Source organism: Triturus cristatus, chromosome 1_2 (assembly GCF_964204655.1).
Source record: "Triturus cristatus chromosome 1_2, aTriCri1.1, whole genome shotgun sequence".
In the NCBI taxonomy this organism is placed as follows: Eukaryota; Metazoa; Chordata; class Amphibia; order Caudata; family Salamandridae; genus Triturus; species Triturus cristatus.
Window position 1 is genome coordinate 235,404,364 of NC_140580.1, and position 15,069 is coordinate 235,419,432.

Genomic DNA, 15,069 nt, shown 5'->3' on the forward strand with positions numbered 1-15,069 from the left:
GTTTATTGCATCTTTTCTTGTGTAGGATAAAAGCACAGTTACAGCCAACTCATGTTAGTCCTGTGACTGCCCATGTTAATACAATCAGATTTGATACAACCCCTGAAATTTTACAAATTCTGACAGATAAAACAGAGATAATAAAAGAGGTATCCAGAATGAAGGGAGCAGGGCTGAAATATAGTTATCTAAATTGGGAGGAAGCGGTATTGGAACAAGGTATTCTAGGGAGATCTAATCCATCATCCACCTGTAGTAATTATTCTGCTAAACCACTGCTCCCAAATTGTGCAGCCAGGCCAGTATTATGTATTGAAACATCCGTTTTTGCCAATAATAAATGGTTTACTGGAGCTAGGTTCACGAGTAGGGCCATATCTTTATGGAATGGCACAGAAACAAATAGTCCTTTGAGATTTGATGATATAAAATGATATTGTCAGCAGGTATGGGATGAAAACAGATAGAGATATACATGAACTGGAACTAAACGTCATCCTAAGCTGGCTAATGAGATTCTCCCTTTGCTTTCAGGGAAATCGGATTATTAAAGTGGGGCGGAATCTCAATTGTGGCACAACTATATACAATGCCGATATGCAGCGCATTACCTCCAGCCTTATGGATTTTTTCTGGCAGTGTGGCACTCAAATATACACTCAACTACCCCCCACTGGAGTGGAATCTGCTTTCTGGTGACCCTGCACACCCCATCTATAGCAATACCAGCAGAAGAAATAAAAGATTTGAATTTGCATTCTATGAGAAAATCATCAATTTTGCTTCATCATCACAGAAGAAAAAGGATGGCTGAGTACTTTGGAACTTCAGTGTGGCAGGAAGTGCCCAAAGAGTATAGGCTGTTAAATGATGTCCAAACATTTTTTGGGAGTCTGTTACCCATGTTTTAAGCAAAAGCAACTGCTTTCGGGGTCCAAATTACCTGGTGGGAGTTGATGAAAACTATAAATGCGACTGAAGATGGCTTTAATGCCATTAAAGAGGAACTGAGTTCAATCAGACTTATGGTAATGGAACACAGATATATATTGGACTTGATGACAGCAATCGAAGGAGGGGTATGTAATAAAATTGGTTCCTTATACTGCACTTTCATATCAGCAAATGATGAAGATGAAGGAAACCTGACTCAGGCCATAGTGACTTTGCATAATTTGCATACACAGATGAAGATAGAGGGGTGGTCCAGATGAGTGGTTCACTGGTTGGTTCAACTGGGTGCCGTCCTGGTTGTCGGAGTTGTTTAAGGCCTTCTTGCCTATAATAGTTCTGTTGATATTGATGTGCCTAGTATTTCAGAGTATTTTAGTATGTTGCAAGCGGATTACAGCTAAAATGAGAAGTATGTTTCCTATAATAATAAATAAAGAGATGCAAAATACAGAACGGGGATAAATGTGCAGGGTAGTAAAGAAATAGTTGAAGAATCGACTAGAGAGGGGAATGATAGTAATCAAAACTCAAATTGAGCTTCAGGCCCTAATCATTCTGTTCATTGTTCGGTTTTACCTGTCTCTCACCCAAAAACTGCACTGCATTATTATTGTGTAAAGAAGGAAAATTTGTATGAGGCTGTATGAATGCATGGTTAAAGTGCATGTATAAGTTGCACATTTATCTTGGAATAATCAACAACCTACTTTGAAAAAAGGTCTAAATGCGGTCTGACTTTTAAGTTATTTTTTCCCTTATTGTGTGTTTCTGGGAACATTCAATACTTGAATATTTTGCAGGAAACTCAGAGCAGCAGAGGATGTTCCCAACTTAGATTTGTATAGGTAGCGTGACTGCTAGAGTCACAAAAACAGGAAAGTTGCGCTTTGAGGAAATGTGTGCAGACTGGGTGGGACAGAACAAAAAAGCAGGAAGCTTTTTCTATTGTTCATATTGTACTGAAGTTATGGCTGTTTGCCAAAAAATATTATTATAATAATGGACTTGCAGCATGTGTAATTTGAGACTGACTTGTGCTTCTCTTATGGTGCAGTCACTCACCCAGCTGTCTTATTCTGTGCATATGCAATAAACCTGCTTGTCCTCCATTTGTTGCAGATGTGGTGATTAATGATGTTAGCTACTTGAAGGATTTTTTCCTGACAGCCCTTATAAAAATATGTACCCACCAGATGACTGAATTGAAGGAACAGGCACAGTCATACCCTACAAAGGCTTGTAGGCTGAGCCCTCAGGTACTCCAACATCCATTGATAGCCCAGGGGGTTCACCACCCTCCACCAATCCCATTTTAACCAGTCCTGGAAGCTCATTTAGAGTTGGACAGGGATACGCATGCTTATAATGATTAATACATAATTAGGGCTCCCGGTTTTCCGTTTAAACTGATTTTTACATATAAATACAGACGGAAAACAAGTTTTCCTTTATCTGTATTTATATATAAAAACGGGAAAATACTAGTACATTTTGTCATTGACCATCTGGTGTTTCCCCCTCCTTAGAGGGTTAAGAGGTGTCAGCCCGGCTGAGACAGCTTCCCGGGCACACACTCCGCCGCACCCGAGTACTTCACAGGTCTTTGAAAGATCGTTTACTTGTTAATGAGGCTTTAAAGTTCTTTCACTCTTAGCCTCTGCCGATTGCACCAGCACCCGCCGTTTCCTCGTCGTTACCTCGCAGACTGGGTTTTACAATATCCAAGGCCTGCAGAGAAGGCTCGGCATTAGTGGTTGTTCGGGAAGGGGCGGGGAGCAGAGGAGGAAAAGGTCTCCGTCTCTTGCTTCCTGCCCAGACAAGATAAGGAAGGTGTCCGCTTCTGCTCAGCCGCTGGCAGCTGCCCCCAACCCCCAACCCCCTCTTTCTTACTATTATTCCCTCTCTGTCTGTCTAACTCCTCCTCACTTACCGAAAACCGTGACTCAAGAAGAACAATTGTTACTTACCTGTAAACAGGTGGTTCTCCAGTATTGGTGTCTTTCATAGATTCACATGCTTGAATATTCCCCGTCGTCGGAGTGGGAGTCCCACGGTAAATAAAAATAGCAATATATATAGTCATAATATACATAAATAATCACATAAATAGAGCTATGCAGGTGTAAAAACACCAAGAATGTACCTATATGAAATCTCCATAGGGATACATGGAGAGAGAAAAAAAGACATTTGTAGTCTATCTCTGTCATTATCTTGGTCCAAACCACAGCCAATCAGGCGTCAGCACCTCTCCAGAACCTTCTCCTCAGAGTTCCTGACCTCAGATTTTCGTAGCACCAAAGTGTATGCATAGTTTATGAGGAGGAAAGAGCCTCTGAAGGGAGGAGGGAGGGTCGCATGTGAATCTATGAAAGACACCAATACTGGAGAACCACCTGTTTACAGGTAAGTAACAATTGTTCTTCTCCAGTATTGGGGTGTCTTTCATAGATTCACATGCTTGAATATGAATAGAAAGCAGTAACCATATTATTGTTTCCATAATGACATCAACGTGAGATCGCAATGATCATAAACCTTCTTATAAAAACATCACATATATATTCACATCTATATATATATATACATATATATATATATATATATACATATATCTGTCGACATACAGCATGTATATAAATGCAATGAATAGTATTGAACAGTAAATGGAAACAATATGGAGGCGGGAGGAAGAGGCTCACCTTATTTAAAAAGATTGCGCAGCACTGCCTGTCCCACTGCAGCATCCTCCTCACTTAAAGCCGCCAAGCAGTAGTGCTTAGTAAACGTGTGTCTGGTCGGCCACGTAGCTGCTCTGCAGATGTGTTGCAAAGGTACTCCAGCAAATAAGGCGGTAGATGATGATACTGCCCTAGTGGAGTGTGCTCTCACTGAAGACTGCAGTGGTTTGTTTGCCTTTTGATGGCAGAAGACAATAGCCGTCGAAATCCAGCGTGCAATCGTCGGTTTAGTAACCTGACGTCCTTTATGACAGCGTCCATACGCTATAAAAAGCTGATCGGATTTTCGAAACGAAGCTGTCCTGCTGATGTAGAACTTTAAACATCGTTTCACATCCAAAGAATGCAACCTTTGCTCTGCAGGTGTCTGAGGATTAGCAAAGAAAGTCTTTAATATCACTGGCTCGTTAATATGAAAATCAGAAGGCACCTTGGGTAGGAATGATGGATTGGTACGCAACACTACAGCATCCGGTTTGAACTGCAGGAAAGGAGGTTTGATGGTAAAAGCATGGATGTCACTGACACGACGTGAAGACGTTAGTGCCAGAAGTAGGGCCACTTTCCAAGTTAGATATTTTAAGTCGGCCTTGTGAATGGGCTCGAACGGTGGTCTCATCAATTGCGCTAACACAATGTTAAGATGCCACAACGGAGGAGGGCGCCGAATTGGCGGAAATTTTCGAAATAAGCCTTTAAAAAATTGGCGGATTATTCTTGAGGAACAAAGGGAATTTGATCCATCCTGTCGGAAACGGGAAATCGCTGCTAGGAAAACCCGTAAGGTTGCATGGGACAGTCCGGAACTAGCTAGGTGCAAGAAGAATGGTAGTAATTGGTGTGCCGTGGAATGTATTGGGTGGATTCCGTTAGAAGCACACCAGTGGCAGAATCTCTTCCATTTCAACTTGTACGTCCTGACTGTAGAGGGTGCTCTTGCTTGGGCCAAAATGTCCCTACAATCCTGCGGGATGTCTAGATGGGCGAACTCATGGTGTTCAGGTTCCAGGCCGATAAGCTCAGTGAGGAGGGATTCGGATGAAAAATTCTCCCTTCGCTCATCGTGAGCAGATCTGTCCGAGGCTGCAGGAGGATTGGTTGGCATTGGGACAGCAGGAGCAATTCTGAGAACCATGCCTGTCGGGGCCAGCGTGGGGCTATTAGAATCAGGTGGCAAGGTTGTCTCTTCATCTTCCAAAGGACCCGAGGTATGAGGGGAATTGGAGGAAAAGCGTACGCAAATAGATTGCACCAGTTCATCAAAAGGGCATTTCCCTGCGACCCTTTGTGGGGATGCCAGCTTGCATAATCTCTGCATTTTCGGTTCTCCGGCGTAGCAAAGAGATCCAGCCGTGGACGACCCCATTGTTGGAATATCCTCTCTAGAGTTGGTTGGTGTAATTCCCATTCGTGGGTCGATGAGGAGGACCTGCTCAGGGAATCCGCTAGGACATTGGATATTCCTGGTAGATGAACTGCTGTAATCATGATGCGATGATTGAGAGACCAGTCCCAAATTGATTGAGCTAACCTGGACAGACGTGGGGATTTCGTTCTGCCCTGTTTGTTTACATAGTGCATACAGGTTGTGTTGTCTGTCTGTATTAGCACTGATTCTCCTTGGATTAAGGGTAGAAATGATTTTAGAGCCAGAAAAATCGCCATAAGCTCCAACCTGTTGATGTGCCAAGTTCTTTGATGTGTTGACCACCTTCCTTTTACAGAGAGATCTTCTAAATGCGCGCCCCATCCCTCTAATGAGGCATCTGTCGTGATTGTCCTGTCCGGCGTCACCGACAGAAATGAAGTGCCTTCTGCTAAGTTGGCTGGCATTGTCCACCATTCGAGTGCTGACCTCATTTGATCTGTGACACATACCATGTCGTTGAAAGATCCCGAAACTTGACGCCATTGAACATCCAGTGCTTCCTGGATAGGACGTGTCCTTAGCCTGCAATGAGGAATCAAGGCAATGGACGATGATGCCATCCCCAGAAATGATTTTAACAGTCTTACAGAAACTGACCTTTTTGACCTGATCAAAGTCACCAGCCGTAGTATCTTTTGTAGACGCTCCTGGGAGAGAAACGCTTTTGCTGATACCATTTCCAGAGTGGCTCCCAGAAAGTCCCTTTGTTGCGAAGGATGAAGTTGGGATTTCGCTGCATTTATGGAGAGACCTAATGAGCGAAACACCTCCTGGCATAGAAGCGTGTGTTGTCGCAGGTGAGTGCTTGACTGTGATTTTAGTAGACAATCGTCTAGGTATGGAAATATTTGCACTCCCTGGAGTCGCAGAAACGCTATCACTGGAGCTAGTACCTTTGTAAACACTCGAGGGGCCGAGCGCAGACCAAACGGTAATACTTTGAATTGGAAATCGTGTTGACCCACTCGAAAACGCAGGAACTTCCGATGACGTTGTAATATAGGGATATGAAAATAAGCATCCTGGAGATCTATCGTTGCCATGAAATCTTCCTGCGAGAGAAAACGCAAGATCTCTACTAGCGTCATCATACGAAAGGATTGGTTCTTTAGATATTTGTTGAGTGCCCTCAGATCGAGGATGGGCCTCCATTCTCCGTTCTTCTTTGTGATAAGAAAGAACCGGGAATAAAATCCTTTTCCCCTTTGACATACTGGTACCAACTCTATAGCTCCTTTTTGCCTTAGAAGTCGAACTTGATGTAAAAGTTCTTTGATGTGAGCTGGTGGTGGTCCGGTGGGTGGTGTGGACGGAGGGAATTTGGTGAACTCTAAAGCGTGCCCCTTTTTCACAATGTCCAAAACCCAACGGTCCCTTGTAATGGAGGACCATTGAGAAAAGAACAGAGAGATTCGACCTCCAACTTTGTATGTCTGGTAAGAGTCATTGTCTTTTTGACGCGTTTCCTCTGTATGAGGATTTCCCTCTATACGACTTGGAGGCCTGCTGTCGTGATGATTGTTGGTGCTGGCTATATGAATAGCGGTTGGATCCTTGATTATAGGGTCTGTATTGATTATTCCCCCTTCAAAAATTTGAGGAGGTGCCGCGTCCGCACGCACCACGAAAATTTTGACTTTGAAAATGTAAATTTCCGAGAGATTTAGCAGTCTCAGTATCTTTCTTTATGGACTGGAGCGCTTCATCGACGTGATTTCCAAATAATGCTTCTCCGTCATAAGCCATGTTTAGAATCATGGACTGCACCTCCTGGCGAAAGGATGTCGATCGTAACCACCCCTGCCTGCGCAGAACAGCCGCTCCAGCAAGCTGACGGAAACCCGTGCATGCGATGTCCACTGCACAATCAATCATTTCCGCCGACGTAGTTTCTCCCTCTTGGAGCAACTTCATTGCTTCGCCTTTAGATGGCTCCGGCAGTTCTTGAACCAAAGTTGAAATATCAGCCCACACTTGTCGGTCATAACGACCCAAGATGGCCAAGGCATTAGCCGCTCTAACCACAGTAGAGGCCATTGAAGAAAACTTTCGCCCTATGGCATCCATTCGACGTCCGTCACGATCCGGTGGTGCGGTGACAGTAGACGCAGGATTTTTCGCCCTACGTTGCGCTGCCTGCGTAATGACGGACTCAGGTCTTGACTGACCCGTGAGGCATGCTGGGGTTCCTAGTGGTGCCTTATACTTCTTTTCTAATCGAGGCACCTGTGCTGGCAAGGTATTCGGTGTTTTCATCAACTTCTTGCCTTCTTCCCAAATGAATTCCACAATGGGAATAGTATGCGTCTGTTTAAAAGGTTGACTCTTGAAATCATAAGGGAAACAATCTTCCTCTCTGCGCTCCGTTGTCAGTTTAAAACGTTGTGCCGCCCTTTCCATTAGTTGGTGAAAATTCGCTATGTCCACTGGAGGTGAGTCACCAGATACTACCGGAGAGGGGGATGGTGTTTGTGCCTGGTAATCGTCCCACTCCGCCATATCATCATCGTCGTTATCAACATCACCATCATCATCTGGGATTTCACCCTCTTCTCTTTCTTGAGGGACCTCCTCCACAGACTCATGGTGAGGTAAAAACCTCGCTGAAGGCTGTCTTGGTGGTGCTGACGGTATCAGGGGTGAAGGATTTCCAATCGGCACCGGAGTTATATTTGTCGAAACCACAGGAGTTGACGGAACCCCAGGATGTTGCGGAGACAGAGGAAAACGTTGGTTATAATCGTCCAACATGCGTTGGAGATTAGCTATGAGTGACAATGGCAGAGTCGCCGTTGAATGTTTCGCAGGGACCTGCTGCATGTAAACTGGATCTTCAGCCTCACTACTGTCATCCTGGCATTTAATTATCAAGTCGGATGGGCTTTGCGCCGTTCCAAAAGATTCAGGTAAACCTTCCTCGGACTCCTGTTCAGAATCTGTCGCAAATAATGGTGATGGAAGCTGCGAATCCTCTACAGGAATAATCTCGTCTTGCCTATCTAGGCCAGTACTAGGTGGCAATGGCATCAAGGGAACCACAGCGAAAGATGAAACCGGCGCTGAAGTCGCGGGAGGCAGCTGCTCCCTCAATGACCTTTGAGCAGATGACAGTCTGTTCACTTTTATCCTTATTGACGAACCTGCCGTCGACGGCTGCATGGTAGTCACCGAGGACGTTTTCGGAGAGGGCCTCGTCGACGGAGCTACCGTCGATGGAACGGTGGTCGACGGAACAATCGTCGACGAAATTTGTGCCGACAAACTCATCGTCGACGGAGCCGTCGTCGACGGAGCCGCCGTCGGAATCTTCTTTCTCTTCATCGACGGAGCAGCCGTCGACGACATCGACGACGAAGTCGATCTCACACTCTTCGTCGACGACGAAGTCATCGTCGACGGAACCTTTACCTTCTTCGTCGACGACGATGTAATGGGCAATATAGAAGTCACCGACCTTGTGGTACTGATGGTTACCGTCGACGAGGATAACGTCGACGGGACAATCGTCGACGAACACGCTGCTGGTGTCGTCGTCAGAGTCACCGTCGACGAGCCGGACACTGCAGATTTCGTTGTCGGAAGCATCGTCGACGTGGCGGCCAGTCTTTTTCCAGAAAACTGGGAAGTAGACGCCTCAACAGCCTGAGAACTAGGTCTCGAAGGCGACAAAGCAGTAGGTGAGTCAGCAGATGTGGCAGATGTCAGAGCCAAAGACAGTTTCTTTTTCTTCAGGAAGGGAGATGGCAACTCCTGCACACTACTGCGCTTTGAGGCTGTCTGGGAACGGCCAGAAATAAGGCTTTCAATATCAGAAACTGGATCCTCCTTATCTTTCAGTCTCTGTAGCCACAATAAGAGACGGCCTTCCCTGTCCTTCAAAGTCTTTGTAGAAAAGGTTCTACAAAATTTACATTTTGCCACCTCATGATCTGGGTACAAACAGTAAATACACTTACTGTGTGGGTCCTCAGAGAATAAACGCAGTTTTCCACACGAAGAACAAGGTCTAAACAAAGATTTCTTACTTGAAGACATTCTGACAGACAAAAACTGAGCAGAGCTCAGGGAGACTCCCTGTCACACGATCTGAGGTCAGGAACTCTGAGGAGAAGGTTCTGGAGAGGTGCTGACGCCTGATTGGCTGTGGTTTGGACCAAGATAATGACAGAGATAGACTACAAATGTCTTTTTTTCTCTCTCCATGTATCCCTATGGAGATTTCATATAGGTACATTCTTGGTGTTTTTACACCTGCATAGCTCTATTTATGTGATTATTTATGTATATTATGACTATATATATTGCTATTTTTATTTACCGTAGGACTACCACTCCGACGACGGGGAATATTCAAGCATGTGAATCTATGAAAGACACCCCAATACTGGAGAAATTGTTCTCACCCTCTTTTTCTTCCTGACGTTCATTTGTTTCCCTGTGAAATGGATGCAAAAACAGAAAACCACTTTGGATGGAAATTCCGTTTTGACATTTTTCTATTCCAAAGTGCAGCCACGGAAATAAAAGGTTCAAAATATGAAAAATCAATACCTAAATAAAGCAAGACGGAGTGTTCTTAAAGTGGCCGGATCGGTTTTATTCAAACCCCAAAAACATTAGTATCACTTTACCGAGTTTGCCAGTGAAGCGCTGTTTTCCCCCGGTGGGAAAGTGCGCCAACCCTGGAGGTACAGCACTACCTGGTTGATGGGTGGATTGGAAAATAAAATGTGTACGGCAGCTTTGTGTTCACGAATGTGGTCTTTTTAAACAATACTGTTTACGTTTTGTAAGCATATAAGCAGTGGACATTGAAATTTCTCTCAGTGGGGCAGTATGGTGTTCAGTGAGGGAGCGGATGTGGCACTCTGCCGATGACAGAAATTGCAAGGCTCTGAGACAAATGGCTTGTGATAGCACTTTTAAGCATATTTGGGACATTCTGCAAATGGCAAAGTTTTCAGATGAATGTATAGTGTTGACCAATAAAAATCAGACGCATGTGTGCATTGTCAATTTAAATAAATGTGGAAAAATACTAGCTGTTGCATCGTCTTTTGCTTGTGGCAAAAATAAATGTGGATAAATACAGAAAAAATGCCCAAAAAATAAGTATGGATAAATACAGACGGAAATGGCAAAAAAATAAATACCATAAAACCGGGAGCCCTATACATAATTGAGCCAAAGGCATGGAAGATGCAGCCAAAGCTGAAGGTACCGGATAAGAAGTACTGGAATCTTCCTTCATCTCTTTAGTCATAACTTTGTCTATCTTTCTTAAAAATCTGAGATAGAAGAAGGAGATTTATAAAATTGCTGCTGAGTGCCTCTGCTCTCACTGGCGTATTTCTTTGATTTAAGTTGAAAGAGATTACACAAAATTTCTTCAATCATCCCCATCTGAGAACTCTGTGGGCCACTTCCCGTGACCATCAAATATGAAATGCAGACATCTCCACAAGAACTCATAGCTCAAAACAAGACTTGCATCAAAAATGTAAAACGGGGAAAAGCAGGTGGACCCCCAGCACAAAAGACACACCAGCCTTTAGGCTGGCCACTTCAGCACACTGACAGACCTCACACAGCTAGCCCCTATTATGCTTCCCTACTCCTTTAGCCTCCGTGAGCTCACACCACCGCTCACACTGTCCTTTTGTGCTGCTATATTACTCTGCCACTAAACCACTTAAAATTTGAGCCTTGTAACGGTTTGCTGGTTTGGCCTATACTTGTGCCTGCCCTGTCCTGCGCCCTCTCCAAACCAATCAGTTGCTCCATGGCTCCAGTTGCTCCAGTTACTCCAACTACTCCAATGTGCAAAGTGGACACTGTGGGACTTGCTGAGAGGAAGGAATAACTCCAGGGAGGTGAGGGGCTGCATGCCGCACTGAGACTTGGCTCGGCCACCTCCACAGCGCCAGCGTTTCATCCTTAGCTTAGACCCCTATCGCAACACACCACACCGCTCACCTATTCCTTACTCTTGCCCAGCTGTCGAACTCTTCCTGCTGCCTGCATGTTACCAGCTTAGAAGCCTCTCAGATGCCTTGTGGAAGGAGAGTAAGAGTGAATGTAGCGAGGCTGTTGCGTTACGGCCGACCTCTGCCTGGGGAGTCCAGTGATGAATCCCCCACATGTTACCTCCGGGGTGAAACGGCAATGGCAAATGGCAACTTTGGCCCTCTACACCCAGGCGCGCAACACCCATTGGACTCACAGGGCTTCAGCCCCCCCCCCCCCCCCCGTCGTGTGTGGCAGCCCGGGATGAGACACCTTCCCGGGCAAAAAAGCAGCCGCACCCGAGCACTTCACAGGTCTTTAAAAGACCATTTGCATGTTAATTAGGCCTTGCTGCTGTTTCACCCCTTCTAAGAGCCCCTGCAGCTCCACTCTGCCTATTGCTTAAAGTTCAGCCCCCCCGAAAATTTTGCTCAGCCCCCCCCGAAATGTTTGCTCAGCCCCCCCCGAAATTTGGCTCTAGTTGCGCCTCTGTCTACACCCTACACTACTTGCTGCTGCTGAGGTAAGAGGCCATGCCCACCACTCTTCCGCTGTTCCCTCCCCGATTAGCAGTGAAAACATTGTTCTATTTTCTTCTTATTTGCTGGTGGATTTATGTATGAAATGCATGTAATGTGAGGCAAATACATGCTCTCCATACACACAGATGGCAGAGTGTGGTGGTGAGATAGTGAGAGAAATACATGTCATTATGTAATTTACCTTGCACAATTAGGTCAGCAGTAGACAGTGTAACAATATAGTATTATGAAGATATGTGAACACAAGTTTACCGGATTTACTTACCTAGACACACATGAGCACCCCATCCCTTCAGTAGTGTAGTAATGGAAAGGGTACGTTTTGTTTGCATATATTCAATCTGCAGCAATACTAATGGGTGGCCTGCAGCCTACTAAGAGTCTTTAGACACATTAAAATACCAAACACCTTGAAGGAAAAGCCAGCCCTCTATAGCACACAAAGACACTAGGGACCAGATGTATGACCCTTACATTTTGCGACTCGCAAATTGCGTCGCCGTGCGACTCTCAAAATGCAATTCACAGCAGTGTCTCAGACACTGTTAGCGATTCCAAATGGGGTTGCAAATTGCCTGCCTCATTAATATTTATGAGGCAGGTGCTACTTGCTACCCTATTAGGAATGGCCAGCACTCACAGGGATGGTGGCCTGCTGGGATCAGCAGACCACCATGTCTGCGACTGCTTTGTTAATAAAGCAGCTTTTTTTTTAAATGAAGCCCGTTTTCCTTAAAGGAAAACAGGATGCATTTAAAAAAGAAAAATGTAATGTTTATAAAATATTTATGCCGTTTGCTAGTGGCTTACCACCTACTTGAAGTAGGTGGTAAACTGCGAGTGTTTTGCGGCCGAAAATGCTGTTGCAAAATAATGGTAAATTCCATTGTGACTTGCTATTAGGAAGGGACACCCCTTCCTAATAGCGAGAGTCGCAAACGCTATTTTGCGAGTCGCTGACTCACAAAATAGGGTTTGTACATGCCAGGGTCCTTTTTTGCAGTCAGAAACGGGCCGATTTCCCGTTTGCGACTTCAAAAAACAGTTGTACATCTGGACCTAGATGCCGTAATGGGTTTACTCATAAAGAGGAAATATAAAGGCATGCACTAAATGATTCTCGTTCTTTTGACTAGGCAGAGGAAGTATGCTTCGGGCGTCTCCGGTAGAACCACAGAGTGTCTTTTGACTATGCAGAGGAAGTATGCTCCGGGCGTCTCCGGTAGAACCACAGAGTGTCTAGCCAATGTGAAATCTGTTAGAGCTTCACACTGTGCACACTCCCTAAAGCTTCTGTGCCTAGAATGGAGACACTGCAGCGGTGGTCCACTAAAGGGAGCAAAAGCATGCGTGGCTTGTATCACTAAAGGTGGTGGACGGTACTGGACCAAATAAGCCGATTGCAAAAATGATCAATTTACAATAATAATAATCTTACAAATTCCTGCACGGCATTGCTGACCTTGACTTAATTATGATCTGTATTCATGTGATATATTTCAAACACAAAAATTGCACATTATTTAAAAACATTTACAACAATTACAAACCCATTTCTCTAGTCTGGGAATTATCCATGTAATGATGATGCACGTTGAGAGAACGGAGGTCAATTAAGGCTTCTAAGAACGAAATATGAGATTTTATCACATATTTTCGCTTTTACATTTCATTCTTAGTAGACTACAGGATAACATTTGCGCTATTGCAATTCAAAGGGTCTGAAGTACATGAAATAATGAAACATTGAGCTTTTCATAAAAGGTGGCCTTAGTGGTACTTACAGATATTTGGAGGCATTGTAGATTTTTCTGAAATATGCGATTTTTTACCTGTGTAAATGAACAGTGGATGTCCTTCGATCATGTAGAGACGGTGTCCGTACAAGTAAATGACCAGAGCAACTGATTTTACCCTGAAATAAAACAAAAACAGAATTAATGTCTACCACATAGTTTTTGAACATACACTGATCTTTTCACAACGCGTTTAAAAAAAATATATTGGATACTGGTTCCAAATATTCTCTTGTGTATTGGATGTGAGATAAGCTTAGAGACCTGTTGGTGATAACGCGCTCTAAAAATATAAATTACATTACATTACATTAACATTGTGACTAAATCACAATTGTAGCAATGCACTTGACCTTGACCGCACAGCTTGAATTAAACACTGATACATTCATAAGTCCAATATCATTATGATATTTGTATACTCTGTGGATTCCTCCCCGCTAATGCATATTCATGATTTCTGATACATTGATTTACTTCAGTAACAACCTGTACAATATATTAACACATCATGTTTTCAATGATCACTATATGAACAGAATCGATCTTCTCTGGAAGATGTTCTCAATGCATTTAGGGATAAGCAACCCCTTCTTCAGGGGTACTGTAAACATAATCAATAAATCAACATGTTAACAAAAACTGGAAGGAACTGGTTCGTCAAGTTACACAGTAGTGGTGATATTGGACTTATGAATGTATCAGTAAGAGCATATTACAAGTTTATAACATTGGTTAACATTGTATGATTTTGTTGGAGTGTTTAATTGAAGCTGTGTGGCCACGGTCAAGTGCATTGCTACACTTGTGATTTAGTCAGTAGTTTATATGAGGCAGGCAACCTCATTCCCGACCTGCACGCTACACTTACACTGTATTGACAATCATTTGATTACTACCAAATATTGAGCAAAAATTGAGGAGTGCGCAACAATCAAAATCGCATAATTAAACTTGTACCACATTATTCTAAAATTTAGTAAATAATTGCTCTGGTGTATTCATATAACTTTAGAAAAAGTCACATGATTTGTAGGAAAACCAAAATACTCTAATCTAAATCTACATCTAAATACCTCTGAAGAAATATATGACCAAAACCTACCCAGCACTCTGACACTGATGACAGTCTGCCCATGCATCATCAATCATTCCAGGGGTGCTATTGTCCTGCGTATCATGAATGGTAGGAGACTCTTGAATCCTAACCGACTTTGCACTGGTTCAAGCTTCATTTAATCACCCCAAGCAAAATAAGAAAAACCTCACCTTAGAGACCAATTTTGAAGGTAATGAAAAGGATAGTGGTAAGCCTCGACATCTAGTGATTTTAGAGAGATACGGTGAAATTTAGAAAACAAAAAGCACGCAATAATGTAGCTCTGTGGAGAAAAAGATTAGGTCACTTTTCAGGCAACCTTTAATTATAGGTGTGACGGTAGTGATCAACAATGAGGGTTTTTCAGGATGTTTATTAAGGAAAATTTGTTTTCAAGTTTTTCATGCTGTCAGGAAGGACCCTGTTCAGAGGGCTACGGGGCAAGCAAGAGCTACTGGAGCCAACCATGGGGGTTGAGGCCTTTTACTTCTGATATCCCGGG

At 43.8% G+C, this 15,069-nt stretch overlaps 1 protein-coding gene across 5 annotated transcripts in view; it reads right to left on the reverse strand.

The window, feature by feature from the left end:
• The window catches only part of MYPN (myopalladin), a 2,601,563-nt gene that overhangs the window by 518,500 nt on the left and 2,067,994 nt on the right, over window positions 1-15,069 (reverse strand). For all 5 annotated transcript variants that reach the window (XM_085603535.1, XM_085603537.1, XM_085603533.1 and 2 more), the window contains one exon: window positions 13,505-13,587. In XM_085603535.1, coding sequence (XP_085459661.1) covers window positions 13,505-13,587 — 83 coding nt within the window. The remainder of the gene's footprint in view (window positions 1-13,504; window positions 13,588-15,069) is intronic.